The 15,603-nt window shown below is 39.7% G+C and overlaps 1 protein-coding gene across 1 annotated transcript in view; it reads left to right on the top strand.

Moving 5' to 3' along the window:
- Window positions 1-5,374: 5,374 nt before the first annotated feature.
- Window positions 5,375-15,603, top strand: part of CUNH11orf49 (chromosome unknown C11orf49 homolog) — an 85,692-nt gene continuing 75,463 nt past the window's right edge. The window contains exon 1 of the mRNA XM_026082383.1: window positions 5,375-5,506. Within this exon, the coding sequence (XP_025938168.1) occupies window positions 5,461-5,506 (46 nt within the window). The 5' untranslated portion in view covers window positions 5,375-5,460. The remainder of the gene's footprint in view (window positions 5,507-15,603) is intronic.

The raw sequence follows: 15,603 nt of genomic DNA, 5'->3' as shown, positions 1-15,603 counted from the left end.
GCATTCCAGCAGAGAAGGGTCACTCACTTCTACTTAAGTACTTTAAAAGATGTTGTCCTTTCCTTCCCAAAGAGATAATGTGAACAAAAACTTAAGGAAAGTCTCTCAACAGTTTGCTGTTACAAAAAAAGCCAACTTTCCTTGCTAACACTGAGCTCAAAGACAGAGTTTGGACAGTGCATTTAATACTTGCTAAGAATCTATCATACAACTTGCAGCTGCCCTTGATTTTGAAGTGAACATGTGGCCTCCATAAGCCACAGAACCTAGCATGTAATATTCCTTCTTCTCATAAGTAGATCACCCAGAATTTAAAACTACTCCTATGACTGAGGAATAGGAGGATGTTTAAAGTTTTTTTTTTCTTTTTTAACAACTTATATTTAAAATATAAGGACCTGGGAACTTGATTAAATCCAATCCTCAGGTGAGCATAAATTTCAGTAATACATAGACACCTCAAAATTAGATCAGATCTCTACTTGCATTCTTTCTATCCACCAGTTCAAGGGAGCAAAATGAAAATTCTCAGCAACTCAGATTAAAATACAGTTAAGCAAGTAAAGAAAAAAAATTACAATGATATTATGTTCCCATGCACAGTTTCCTGCAAGCTATCTTACCAGTCAATTATAATCTTAATTTTAGAATTCCAGGTACAATTACAGATGTTACATTTAGGCCCTTTATAGTACAAATACTGGCTACTTCAGAGAGCTGCCTCTTTCATCATGTCTTATCACTAGTTGGAAAACACTTACACCGTTGTTTCCAGACTTAAACTTGTGGTAGATATTAGGAGTAAAAAATGTTATGAATCTTATTTCTATAAAGCCCCTTGACCTTAAAGAACAACATCCTATTTGTTTGTCTAGCTTCTACCTGAAGAGGTAAACTATTACTACTGCATTATTAGAGAAAAATGATTGGTTTATTTGTGCTAAACCTCTGTACTGCACATGAACTAGACAAACAGTTCAGTCAGCTTAAGAAGGCTCAGATTAAGATAAGCACTAAAAGTACTAGGTCATTCTCTGTAACTAAGTGTCTCCTGAGGAATTAACAATATGAAAATATGGATTTCATAATATAATTTCATTGTGGTTTTGGCTGACCTTTTCAATTAAGATAATCTTATTTAATTTTATGGAATGTGTTTAGAGAGTTTGATCATAATTCATAAATATAATTATTAAATCAGAAATTCAATGGGAAGTATTTACGTCTTTGCAACTGACTCATAAAGGAATCATTCTGCTTCAGCTCCATTGATTTTTATGTCTTGCGTAATAGAATCCTAATTTCACTTCTTGGTTTTCCTATAACGTACATAAATAATAGTATGTGAAGCTCAATCTCCTCAAAATTCAGATCTCTCCTCAAAATTTATTTCTATTACAATGCCTAAAATAATAGATTATCAGTAAAGATTGACAGTTCGATAGTTCTTTCTTTTAGTTCAATGTTTTTCTCATTTCACTATGGTTTGCTTGCTTAAAATAACCATGTTTTATTATCATGCCAGCAATAGTATTAATTGTCATGTGAGGTTGAGCTCAGCTAGCAAATGTGTGGGAGGCCTCCAAAAACACAAACCACCACCAAAACCCCAAAAGCTAAGTCTTCCACAAGATACACTCTTAGCTGTTTTAAGATAGCAAAAGACTCTGGAGACTCAAAAGGTGAACAAGAAAATCAATAAACAGTTTCCTTGTGTTTCTTGTGAAATTGGCTTACATTAATTGCACAGAAATCAGAACTGGAACAGCACTGAAGATTCCCCACAGCCTAGTCCTCTGTAMGTCTTCATTGTAAGACTTAAAGCAGTGGCATTTCCAACTGCCTTTTGGAAAAAAAAAAAAGAAAGAAAAGTTAAGTTTTTCCTTCCAATATGTTTAGGCTTTATTGTAGCTACTTTAGCAATAATTGTTAAAATTCTAAGCAAATAAAATGTTTTATTCCAATAAAAGGTAATAGGAGCCAGACAAAACGAGTCAGCTTGTTTAAAACAAGGCATTTCCTCTGGAATTAGTTGCTTGATATCTAGTCCTGTTTATCATTCTATATAACACTCTTTCTGAAAGAGGAACTGCTGTTCAGGAGACCTTCAATTAATAAAAGGAAAAATATTTCAGATCAACTTTGATAATATCATGTAGAAAGGTGAATATAAAAACATTCAAGACAATTAACACAGTGGGGGTAAAGTATGTGGGAGCGAAGGAGAACAACAATCTGATCTAAGCAAAATTGCTGAGAAACGCATACAAAACTGGCACAGCCTAGAGTTTTTCTGTCCATGCATCCTAACATCATAATGAAATAATCTTTCATAACACACTTTAAATTATACCACTGAGTATTTCCAAACTTGTGGGCACAAGGTATAAATTGGTCCAATTTACCTAACGGCATGAATTCTGAAAGACTACTTAAACCACACTTTTAAAGTGAATTAAGCTAAATCAGATCAATGTCACTCCAATTCTGAATGAGCATGTCCATAAAATAAATCAATGCAGTCCAACCAATCCTCTTGAAAGACTGATTTGGATTCCTAAATGTCCCTGGGACAAAACTCGGTCATTTTAGCTATGGAATATAAGCACTACCGTGATTCTCTTGGTAGGCAACGACCCTGGGAATCTACTCCATAGGGTTAAGTCCTAAAGTGAGGCCTATACCTCTGATACTCTATTAAGGGGTTGCTGACAAAGAAAACTACTATTTTTCACTGTCATTCTTTCAGCTGGGTCCAAAAGAACATTAAGTCCCTGTCTGAGAGTTGTCCCTCTTGGGGCACCTATTAAACCCACAGATGTTTTTCAGTGACCCAGAAGAGCCTTCTTGATATAAAAAAGTCTTTTATTAAAATGCAGTAGTCTAGGGTCCTAAGATTAATAGGAAAAAGCAAAGATTATAGCCATGGCCAGACTGACAGAATCTCTCCTTTTGCAGATCATGAGCTTGAGAGAACAGGTGAGTCCTGCAGTTCATCTGTTCTGTTGCCTAATCCTGGCTCTGGCAAGCCCAGAAAGAAATGACAGTAAACAGGGAAAGTCTATGAATGGCTCCAGAAATGACATCTTGTTTTTATATAGTTTTCTTTGAGTCATTAACAGTCAGGCGCCACTACTGCTGAAACTTATCATTATTACAAGCACAAATGGGCTTAGTGTCCAGAAGGATTCCCTTAGCTGCTTTAAGAAAATAAAAAAGTCTAATCCATAGAGAACAAAAAGTAACAAGAGAAAAATCCCAGAAAGAATGAGAAATAGAAATATTAGAACGTAGTATTTAAAACTGGACTCTTGTAAATGAGTGCTCCAGATGCTCATCAAGGAGAAGTGTTTTACAGAGACTAACCAACAAAATGAACAGTGCACAACCTGTRGAAGGCTCCTACTAGCCCTGCTTACCAGCAGTTTAGGAGAAGAAAAGCTTTTACGTTTGGCTTTTCAACAGCAGCAAAACTGCCTGACTGATGGTAAAGGACTGTGTTTACTGCTTGTGCAAACAGAGATCTTCATGTTAGTTTTAGCAGTCCCGGAACTATGCTCTGAAATCTAATGATCACAAGGGGTCTACCAAATTCAGTGTCTCCTCTCCAACAGCAGCTAGTACCAGATACTTCATCCTGAAGTGCCAGAAACCCTAAAGTGAGCAGTTATGGAATAAACTTCATGTAAGGAAAAATGTTTTCCAGATCCCCATCAGTCAGATAATTGGCTTAACTGTGAAGTATGATAGCTCATATTCCTCCAGATTTTGTGCTCTTTTTTCCATATGGTTCAATCTGTAACAACATAGTCCTGTATTTTTTTTCATTCTGCATGAAAGTATCTACTTCCTTTCTATAGTCTGCTGAATTCCTGGCCTCAAAAATACCTTGTGTCAATGCATTCCACAATCTTATTGTATCTGGTATCAAAAAGCTGCCTTTCCTTTAAATTTATAGCCTTTAAATTCACAGAATTTTCTGCATTACAAAATTGAACAAATATGCTGTTCTAAACTAGCTTCCTTATAGCATACATCACTTATATAACATTATAACTTTCTATGTTATACCTATCTTCTTTAAGACAATTTTATCTTTTTTTCTGATCATGCCTCAAATTGAAGTGTCTCATTGTCTGACTGTTTTCTAAATCATTATCACTACCTATCTTTAAAATATTTCTGTTTAAGCCATATCCTTTTAAAGACAGCACAACCTAAAGACAGCAGAGTGGTCCAAGCAAGACTTCTGGGGATAAAAACAGGGTAGCTATAACATCTCATTTGCTCGTTTTAACTGTGGCTGTCCTTTGAGTAGAAGTTAAACTTGAGCTGCCAACAGTGACAGTCTGATCTTTCCTCTAGTGCAATAAAGGCAGGTTATATCCATGCATAAGTAGTTTATTTAATTTCTGTTCTTTTACATTTGTCAGTAAAAGCATAGACAACCCTTCCTCAGTCTTTCCTTTTTCAACTCCTGGGATCGCATCCTGGGCTGGGCTTTTTCTAACGGTGCTGCAAGAAACTGCATTCCTTTGGGAACTTGGGCCCCTTCAGCTTCTAGAGAAGGTGAGCCCAGCACAGCTGCTTCCAGCCTCCAGAACAGGGGCCTTTCTGATCCCCAGGAACCCAGGCCATTCCCAATGAGAAGAAAGAGCCTATAGTTCAGGACTCCCCTGCTAATTTCTACTTTCCTGTGAAAACGCGCAATTCCTGGTGCTCCCTGTAGCCCCCTCTCAGGAGTGCTAGTGTTGGGAAAAGGGGTGCAGGTGTGGAGCAACGGTACAGACAGAAGGACTGAACTGGTGGCCCTGGTCAGTCCCTGCTCTCTGGGGCAAGGTTGCTACACAAGGTCCTTCATTAACTTATTCACCTTCAAATGAGGMTCTTTCCCTCACAGTTGTTCCAAAGTTTCCAACACCTCTCTGGTATTAGGCACCTTCTGATTTTCAACCTAAATTTAACCAGAAAGGCTACTTACACATTTGTCCTTGTGCCATTGTGGCTCTTCAGCTTCACCAGCTCTTCTACAGTCCCTGTAGCGCCATGTCGCCCCGCAGCCCCCACCCCGCGGCCAGGCCGCCATGTCGCCCCGCAGCCCCCACCCCGTGGCCAGGCCGCCATGTTGTCACGCTCCTCTGGAGACCCTCCCCACGAGGTCACACCTGACTTCCCAGGCTTGCTCAAAGCCCCGGGCCTGCGCTGACCCCCGGGCTGCGGGAGGCCGCCGAGGCCCCGAGGGGTGCCGGGCCAGGGGCGACCCGGGGCCAGGGGAGAGGCCGGGCCGGGCTCATCATCCGGCCCGGGCGACTTTCGGACCGGAACCTTCGTGGCGCGGGCGCGTGTTCCCAGCCGGAGCGAGTGGTCGAGCAACACCCGGCCTCGCGCGCGGTGGGAGCGTCGGGCGCCTTGGAAACGGACGGAAGCCGGGAGGGCGGCGGCGGCGGCGGGAGCTGGAGGATGCTGAGTCCCGAACGGCTCTCGCTGCCGGGGCCCGAGTACCTGGGTGAGGAGCGGGCCGGGCCGGGCCGGGCCGGGGCAGCTCGGCGGGGCGCGGGAGGGCTCGGCGGGGCTGGGGGCGGCTCCGGGCGGGCAGAACCGCCCTCGGGGCGTGGGCCGGGGTCTCCTCCCCGCTGTCAGCGCTGTGCTGCTGCCGCGGGCAGCGCGGCAGGCCGTAACCTGGGTTAGCCCCGTGTGTGTCATCTGCCGTGCTCGCAGGTCCCGCTGAGCARCCTTGTTTTTACGCCGCTTTCTCTACATCTGAGCGGCCGCTGGTCTTATGTCATGAAATGGTCTGTCAGCTTTTCTCCTGAAATAAAGTAATATCGGTAATGTTTCCTACAGATCTCCTTGTCACGTAACGTGGAGATTTTTTTTTAACCTCTGAAGCAACGGCTCCCTAATGAACTGTTTCTTTCTAAAATGGCTCTAGCATAGTTTGTGTTACTGCTTGGTGCTCCAGTGCAGTAAGGAGCAAAGTGTTTTGGTGTTAGTCTGTTAACTAAAAATAGTTATGATGGAATAAAGTCAATATTATTAAATTTAATTGCTAAAGACAAGATGAATTATAAGTAATAAGCCTTTGGAACATGTTCAAGTCAGTATTTTTAAAGTGAAACTCTTCAGCCATAACCTTCTAGGACCAGCAGGCTATTTGGAAATAAGTTTTATAAATATATACATAATTCATTGTGGCTCTTTCACTCCAAAAAAATAAAAGAATTGGTATGGATTGGTTTGTGCTACTTGTTCCACCATCATTTTGCCATCTCTGGTAGGTCAGAATGGAACAAGTGTAGAGAAGTATTGCTAGCTTCCAGGAAATGTAAAACCTGCCTTGCAAGGGAGAGGCTAAAGATCTTAGTTTGTTTAGCCTAGCAAAGCTATGAATGAGTATGGATGCAACTGCTCTTTCGAAGTGCATTATTGTAATACATAGTAATGGTGGAAGAAGACATATTTAAGCAAAAGAGTAATCTAATTCCTTTTAGAGTGTAATCCCTCTCTGCTTTTCCTATTAGACTGCTGTTATGATACTTTGTGCATGCCTGCATAGCTGCAATGCTATTCTGCATTAAGGAAACTCAAGCTAGAAATAAGAGTTTGTTTGGTGCTCTGTCCTGGGTGATTATCTCRGGAGACTCGCTTTGCTGAAGTTCTTATTACTGATTTCAATTTTGGAGCTAGTTCAGGTGTTTGAGAACAGCATCACAGTGTGCCATGTAGATACACCCTTTGGTTTTGTGCTACTCTATCCCACTACGTCAGCATTTTCAACCTACACTTTAATAGAGAGACTCATAACTATTCCACAGAGTTGCTCTAGGCTGAAAATTGCAAAATTTCTTTCTTTAATGAGCCAACTTAGTTTTAGGCTCATTTAATTGTTTTTAATGAAATAAGTCACTTAACTTTTACTTGTGTGGGACTTGTCAGTAAGGATTGAATCATTCAAAACAATCTAAGAAGCATAGACTAAGAATTATTAAAGTGTAAGAATAAATAACTAGTTTTCTGTTTTATTTAAATCTGAAATTGAGAAATGAGACTTCTAAGAGATGTGCAAGGCTGCTAGGTACAGGCAGCTATAATAATCTCCTTAAACGGGGTATCCTTTTGTCTCTGTTCTACATGCTGCTCTACCATTCCCTTTTCATTTTCCTAAAACCTTCTAAATTATTCTGGCATTGGGATCAGAAAAAGACATATGTGCATGTCAGGTTGAGCAATAACTTGTGTAAGAGCATGTTCTGTTGATCACATATTATGTCCTTCCGTTTAAGTTGCAGTATTCATTGTTTAGCAGAGGAAAAATGCCCACTACATGATGATGTTTTCCTTACCTGTAAATGTCACCAAGAATATATATATTTTTCTCTTTATGAGACTTGTAACTTACCAAACTGCTCACAGATTCTATTGGCTGAAAACAAAGGTCTTATTAGCAGAAAAACAGGTAAAAAAAAACCCCACAATGTTTTCATAAGGTCTTTTAATGTTTTCTGCATTGACTTGGCTTTCTGAAATTGCCATTCCTTGGATTAGGTGAGAAGCCCTCTCCATTTGTCCTATTGTGTGGCTCAAAGTCTTGTTAACACCGTTGTCTGATGTGGGATTGTAAGCAATTGTGATAAACAAGTTTCACTTTCTGTAATTTCACTCTAAAGTTGTGTTGCCCCAGGCTGCTGCATAATGTATTCTCTGAGTCTCCAAAATCAAATGGCACTCTCTTTCCTCATGTGGGATGGGCAAACTTCACTTAATCTGTTTTCCCCTTTTCCTTTCTCAAAACCAAAAATAGACTCACAAAAAAATGAGAAGCCAAAATAACATTACGTGCCACTTGCTGTGTTACATTTTTTTTCCTATTTGAGATCATTTTTTCATCTCCAATTTGGATTCTAAGAGCATTATGTGTTTAAAACACATTCTAAGGCAAATAAAAGCAGTTATGAGTTAAAATAGAAAGGAACAAGGAGAAACAAATCAAGCATTCACTGAAGATGAGAAATAACTGCAGATTTTTGGTACAGCAGGGTTCCTGGAAAATAAAAAAACAGGTTGACACATCTGATGCCACAGTGATTGTGAGACAGTAGGTAGAAGAACAGAGATGGCTGATACTCAGTGACAGGAAAGGTGATGGGGTCTGGAGGATAGGCAGAAAGGCCACTCTGAAGAAGTCGTAACAACTGGGATGTTTTAAACAGCATTTTCACTGAATAGACAACATCTAGTGTTTGAAGTTGGGGATAGTGATGAAAATGTGTTTTACATTTGAGGGATGAGACTGGAACTACAGTAGGCAAAATGAAGCCTATCTGAGTCATTCTTATCCATGCCTTCCTCATTATGGTTTAATAACTGGTGATTGCTCAGTTATTTATAGCAGGCAATGAAGCACTTAGAAGGCAGTTGCACGAGTAGAGCAATAAACTGAAGCTTCAAATTGTAGATTTTTTTCCCCTTTCTGTTACATAGAAAAGGTAGTAGTTTGTTGAAAATTTCTAAACTTTTATTTTCCTCTGGCTTCTCCCCCTCTCCACCCCAAACTCCAGGATGTGCTTTCTTTTCTTGCTGTGCCAATGTAAGACATGTAAGAACACAGATATTCTGTTAGGAAAATGCCTTATCTGTAAAGCATGGGGCTGTTAACTGCCAGAAACAAGGTCCTGTTTCCTCATCTCTCTCATAAGAGGTCCCAGGAGTAATGAGTAGAAAGAACATTTGTGGTAGTGGCACTCTTATAAAATCAAAAATAGCTCTCAACAGAGAACTTCAGTTGTGTAGAGATTTCACAGACAGCTAAGGTATACTTTTCTCCCAAACTGTATTAAGAAATACTGAGCTGGGAAGTCCAAGTGCAATTGTTTTCTTTAACTGAAATAATAAATGTATGTGCTACATTAGCACCCAGACATCTCAGCTGACACTGAGTCTCCCCTTGTTCTGGCTATTTGACAAGTCCATGTGAGGCACTCTGGCTGAAAGAGTGCATTTAATGCCTGTTTTTCTCTTCCTTGCCCTGTTGTATGGATAGGGGAGCTAAAATGTGGAGCATAAATGACTTCTCTAGTGGTACATAACAGTTTGCTTGTAGAAATACTAATTTTGGATCTTGTTAGACTCAGTCTAGTACTTTCACCGAAAGCTTCCAGTTTCATTCCCAAACCAGCAGTTGCACCACAGAACTTACCATCTTAACTGAAAAGATATCAGGTGAAATCTGATCCTGATCTAGGTAGAATTATAGATTATATATTAGGCTGCTTAATGTCCTTATAACAAGCTGGAATGAGAATTACTTTCACAATGCTACTAATGCACAACATAGATTCAGATAAGAAGATAGCTCAACACTTTTGCAATACCCATAGTCTGAAATAAGATGTTTGCATTTTAGAGCAGTTGGACATAATTTTACTGTCATATTTGTGTGTAGTGAATCCAGTGTTAATAATAATATGTGCAGTTGTTCTGTTTTCTGTTAAAATAAAAATCATCTCCTGGAAAAGTAAGCTCAGGTAATTAGTCGTATGCTCAAGGGGYGCTGTGAGAAGGCTACGTTTTGGCTTTCTGCACTATGGCTAGGATCTCAAACAATTCTATATTGAAGCATTTTACTTGTCTATTTGCTTGATTAGATTACTACTTAGCTTATTTATTTCTGATATACCAGTCATGATAGTATTTAATGTCTGTCTCTTTACATTCCAAACCATACCACTTTGCTACTTAGTAGAAGGGAAAAAAAATCCCACCTACTGCTTCACTTTGGGATGAGTGTTATTAATAATGTTCAGACACTTAAGACACCAAATATGAAGTATATTGACATATAGCTGTATTATTAGTGCTTGTGAAAGCTGATAGCTACAATCAAAGCTGATACGCTGATGTAAGCATGTTTTCTGCAAGTTTTAAGACCTCCTTCTTCTAGGATTCTGCTGACTTGTCATACAACACCAACTATATGCCCCTACATCTCTTATGCTTTCAAGCAAAACCCACCAGTCTTAGCTAGCAAGGTAGTAGGGTGCTTTTTTTTTGTGGTATGGACAATGTTCATCAGCATCTAGGTAAAGATGATCAAAATCCCGAGAGAAAAAATTGGGATTATGTGAATTATATTCATCTCCCAAGTTATTCCTCTGGCAGGCTTAGAAGTAGGTGGTTTTGGTTCTACTGCCTGCTTCTAAAGGGAACTGGGCAACACTAATGGTATTTTGAAGCAGCTGGTAATGGAGAACTTGTGATTTCTAGCAGCCGTACTACATCTTGTGGGAGGTGGCCTGCTGCGGGGGGGGCTTGGACAATGAAATCAGACTGTGTCCAGTCTCAGGATATTGTATGTGCAAACTGAAATAGTGTCATGGTCTGTGATTAGTGTGCTGATTAATTGTTTAAAGCATGAATCTTCAGTTATGCTCAAGACTAAATTATAAACTGAAATATTTCTTAAATTTTTTGTTGAAAGTGGTTTTCAAGTTGTGAGCATACAAAATACTTTACAGTTGGGTTGTATGGCCACTTAGCATGAGTCCCTGAATATGTACTTATCTCACATTGCAGTGTTATCTCTGGTACGACCAGGTCTTCTTGCACTTTGTTATATGTTCTGTCCCTCAAAAAAAAAAAAATTGTTAGGGTTAATAGAAAATCATACTGTCAGTCTTGCAAAGCTAGAAGGAGCTACAGCTGTACAGCAATTTAACTTTTGGGTTGATTGTTTTGTTTGCATCTCTTGTTCAGTCTGTTCCCTAGTGATATCTGAAGTGATTAGAAAGATCATCCTGAAATTCCATTAATGCTGGAAAAACTTCCAGAGTAGACATGATTCTGTTCTTGCAGTTTGTATCCTGCCACTTCCCTCTCACATCTTTTTTTTTTTTTTTGGTAATGTTTGCATGAAATTGGGCTTGTGTTACTTTAGATGTGCATTTTCAGTGTGTGGTAACGCAGTAGTGTCTTTAGTTAAGCTCCAATTTAAAATAAACTCTGAAAGTGTATTTAGCCATTACTTTCTACATGCTCTTAGAGATTTAAAAACAACAAATATTCAAAATACGTTAGAGCTTGTAATGCTCTTGAACTTCTGATAATTGAAATGAGTTATAAAGTTAATTGCATCAAGCGTTGTATATTTTCAGCACTTCAGTTGAGGAGGAGGTAAATAATAAAAATGGTCTCATTATTCAGAGATTCTCACTCCTGGTTTTTCAACACCTTCTGCTATGCCAGGAATGAACCAGCCACCAAAAAAGCTTTTATGTACACGCAGTACAAATTGTTCTGGAAGACAGCTCTTGTTCCAGAGGAAGATATCTCTTATGAAGAGTTGAGTAATATCATAGCTAGCTGATCTGCTTGAAAATAAAGACTTGCTGCTGCTCTAGGGTGTGTCTTTGAACAAGGTGTGCTTGGTGACCTGCACTGGTATATGTTTCACCATCCTATACCAGTTTATTCCAATCATACTCTTTCTTCATCAGGTTCAGCACACTTCATTTTTCTTTTGCAGCATCTCTACTAGTTTTGTTGCATCTTCTGGCCATCCCACATTTACTATTCCTTTCTAGTATGACATGCAGTATTGTTTCCTGGGAAGTGTCCTGGTAGAGTGATCTTCAGTTTTTCCTGTCTGTCTTTTATAAAAGGCAAACTTGTTGGATAAAGAAGCTCCCTATTAATGTAGCATTAGGGAGATGTAGCTAAATGATAAAACTTGGAAACTAATATGCAAAAGATTAATGTGGCTGACATGATTGTGTTGGCAATATGTGCTGAAGTAGGTGGCATGTAGCTAATACAAACAGTAAATGTAACTAATGCAAACAGTACTTATAAGGTCTTAATCCTATCCATTCCTGAGCACTGCTGGTGATAAAAACTTTGCATATATGCAACATTGTTATTTAAAGATGATACGCATTTCCTGAATTTCTGACTTTGAGAATTTTAGTGCATATATTCTATTTCATGATACTGTATTATTTGCTTTAAACTTCCCTTTTCCTTCAAGGTTTTTCAAGTATCAACACTTGTTCTTACAATATTTATACCCAAACCCACAAATTAGCAGGGTTGTCTGTTCTTATAAGAAGACTGAAACAAGTCTTCCAGTGGCTTCTAAAAAGATTGGTTTTGCTATTATAAATAAATATGCAAAAATGATTTGGTACTGTTATGGCTAGATGGAATTAGCTGTGATTAAGTCTAATCTGTTGTAGTGAGGTGCGTAGAGATTGTGGCTTGACTGTGGATGTAATCCTGTTTTTTTGCCTTTTACTTGTAAGCTGGAGGAAAATATAATATTGCTTGGTCTGGCCACACTTGAACTGAACAGCCACTGTTCAGCTCAGAACTTGGTTCAGAGCCAAAAGTGCATTAATTCCAAAATTCACTTCGAACCTGGGGCATATGATGGATGGGGGGAAAGGGGTGAGCGTGTGAACGTGGTAGTAATACCATCACAGTGTATTCTCCTAAAGAAAGTGCTGCAGTAGCTGACCGGAGGAGCTCTGTTGTTCATATTGTTACTGACTGAGCAGAGACTTTAAGTGTAACATCACTGTTGGTGGTTTAGTGATAAGAATTAGATATGCTGTGCAAATAAATCTATTTAGCWTTGGGTGTTGGGCTGTCAGAAGACTCCCCTGTGAGTTTATACTGTCAGATCTTTCTGTGAAAGCTGCTTGGTAGTTTTTAAATCTGACAATGAACAGTAGCACCTGCCGAGTGAGTGTGGCAGGGACACTTAATAACTGTTTGAGGTAGTTGTATGGGATTTCAGGGAGGAATTTAGCAAACATGGGTTGCATGAACTGTTAATGTGGAAGGTTTCCTTTGAGCGGGGTGGAGAGCCTTTGTTGCATAGCTTTGAGTAGACTAGTCTTGATCTGGTATGTTTGGAGACTATTGTACCTTCTTTCTTTCTTACTGTTTGCTGCTCTGTCAAACTACAATGCAATTAATACTTAATTTGATGCTTCTTTTTGTTGAGAGAGACACACTTTTTGTGGACTGTACTGAAACAGAGAGATGCTAAAAAAAAAAAAAAGTGGGTATCCAGCTCTTCTATGCTCTGTAAAGAATAAGATGTAGATTTTACTTAATGATGGGATTGGATGTTGAGCCTTAGATTGCCTATTACACAATGTTCCCACTGAAAAAAGTATTATATCCATCAGTGAGGTCATACTGGTATTTTGGTATCTTACGAAAGATTCAAAATGCTATTGCCCGTCCACTAGCAGGATGCACCTCACAGACACCCACAGTGTGCTGGACCACATCTGAGGTCCTCATTTGGCTGTCCTTGACTGAAGGAAAAGGTTGCAGCAGTAAGCCCTTTATGGAAAAAAGTAGAGAATAATCTCAGGTGGGTTTTGAGACATAAAATTCAAAACTGTTTTTCTCAAATTATGTGAGATTTTCAAGCAATGAATGCTGAAGATAACCTGTTGTAATACATTCTGCAGGAAAGTTGCAGTGTACTGGAATTCTGTCAATCAGGAAACCAATAGAGATAGCAAGTCGTTATAGTGTAGTTGCATGAACATTTGGGCTTTATGTTCTGATTTGGACTTGCTGCCTTATAGTTGTGAAGTGAGCCTCCAAAATATGAGCAATGGGTACACCCGTGCAATAGTATCTACCTGAGCTTTTGAAGAGGCAGAAACAGTCTTAAAAACCTATGAACTACCTTATTTATTTTACATAGGAGCCCCATGGCCTTTATAACTCTGTGCTTGCATAAATAGGTGATGTTCCAATATGGTTCCGGTGTTTGTTAGGGAAAGTACCATTTGTATAGATTATAGAACTACCATTTTGCTATAGCCAAACTCCTGGCATTTTATTATGCCACTTTGACCTGCTAGAACCTGCCTGCAAATTACATTTTAGTCTATGACTTTTCTGTGTAGGATAGAGTTGGTTCAGTTATAAAACATACCACTTGCACCGTTCCATGGAACTAGGCAGCAAGCGAACAGGAAGCCAGAGCTGGAATTTGGTTTGGCAGTGTGAACTGTGCCACCTGGAAAACAGCAGAGTAGTGGAAGAGCCAAAGAGAGAGACTTCTGAAGTAGACTGCAAGTGCTGTTTTTCTTTCACCTTCTCTGCTCACCAGCTTCTTCCCTTCCCCAATGCTCACCTATTTTTGTGGGAAATATGGAGAGAGGTTCTTTGCCAGGATCCTTGGACCAGACAACAAAAAGCTTAACAAAAATATCCTTCTAGGAAATTACTGAATTTTTATAACAGTGACTGTATTCAACTGTGACCCATATTTATTTGTGTACGCTTTTAACGGTGGGCAGGAGATGTCCCTGAAATTCTGTGTCAAAAGTTAATTTCATCTCCAGGAGTAGACTCAGAGGTGTAAGTTATAGAGGCCAGTCTTACTGTGCTGTGGAGCACTGTGGGACAGTTGCCTATTCCCTTAGGTTTTTAGGGAAGAGGCTAGTGACTCTAAAGAGGTGAAATACAACAAAAATATTTCTTTCATTGATATGGGGCATTACATCCCCACAAAGTTTAGAGAATGGCTTTACAGTTGAGACTGCACTTCTTGCAGACTGAGATGACTGGAGGCCTGTTTGCTAGTACAGGCTTAATGTGGTACCACTGACAGCCCAAAAGGGTCTGGGAAGATGGTTTCTGAGTGGAAGATGGGCTACACAATGAAGAGGGAGGAAAGATGGGCTGAAATGAAGTTACCCAGTTGCTGTTATCTTAAGACTGATTGAGCTGCACGGCTCATTCCTCCCTCAGGGGACACAGGTGCGCAGAGCTATTTTTCTTTAATCACTCACATAAATTTAATTTATTCCTTTGCATTAAAATAATTAAATAAAGCTACACCCTGTATCTTTTTATTGCCAGACAATATCTTTGAACCTTTGGCTTACCATTTTGCTATCAGCTGCAAGGTATTTTCCAGGGTGTGCTTAACCAATTTTACCATTGTCCTGAAAAGTGTTCTAGGCAAAGAAATCCCCTGATAGCAATCAATGTTCATATGAACTTTTAATCATTGTATCCACTGGGAATAATAATTTCCGGACCTCTCTTGAAGTCCACCTGCCCCACACTAAGATGAAAGGGACTTCCATGCTGTGTATCAAGTGGCACAGGCCTGACGCTTACCAGGATATTAAGCACAAATTAAAATGATTTGATGAATATTGATGTGGATCTGAGGTTGACCAGTTACTGATGAGGGCATGATGCTGCCAAGTCTGGAACAGATTGGCAAGGAGTGAGAACAGCTTTTGCCTTCCCTATATCCCCCGAGGGTTTTCTCCTGCTCCTTTTAGGACACGACACTACTTGCAAAGGTGCAGAAGCATACGTGTTTAGGATGGAGGTGTGTGCTTTGGGAACAGGGTTTGTGTGCTTTCCAGGTTAGGAACGATTTTCCTGGGTTTGTTGTGACTTGTCTTCTGATTGTTGAACTTGTAGTTTTGGAAAGTCTACTGCTTGCTAGTTGGTGCATCACCTCACACTCGGGTCTTTGTTGCTCTGAGTTGGTTTCTAGCCAAAAACATCAAAGGGGCTCAGTGGCAAAGCTGCACTGTTTCCTCTCTGGTAAATGCT

Source organism: Apteryx rowi, unplaced genomic scaffold (genome assembly GCF_003343035.1).
Source record: "Apteryx rowi isolate R43461 unplaced genomic scaffold, aptRow1 scaffold_574, whole genome shotgun sequence".
Lineage (NCBI taxonomy): Eukaryota > Metazoa > Chordata > Aves > Apterygiformes > Apterygidae > Apteryx > Apteryx rowi.
Note: the sequence above shows the minus strand (reverse complement) of the source record. Positions and strands in the feature narration are given on the sequence as shown.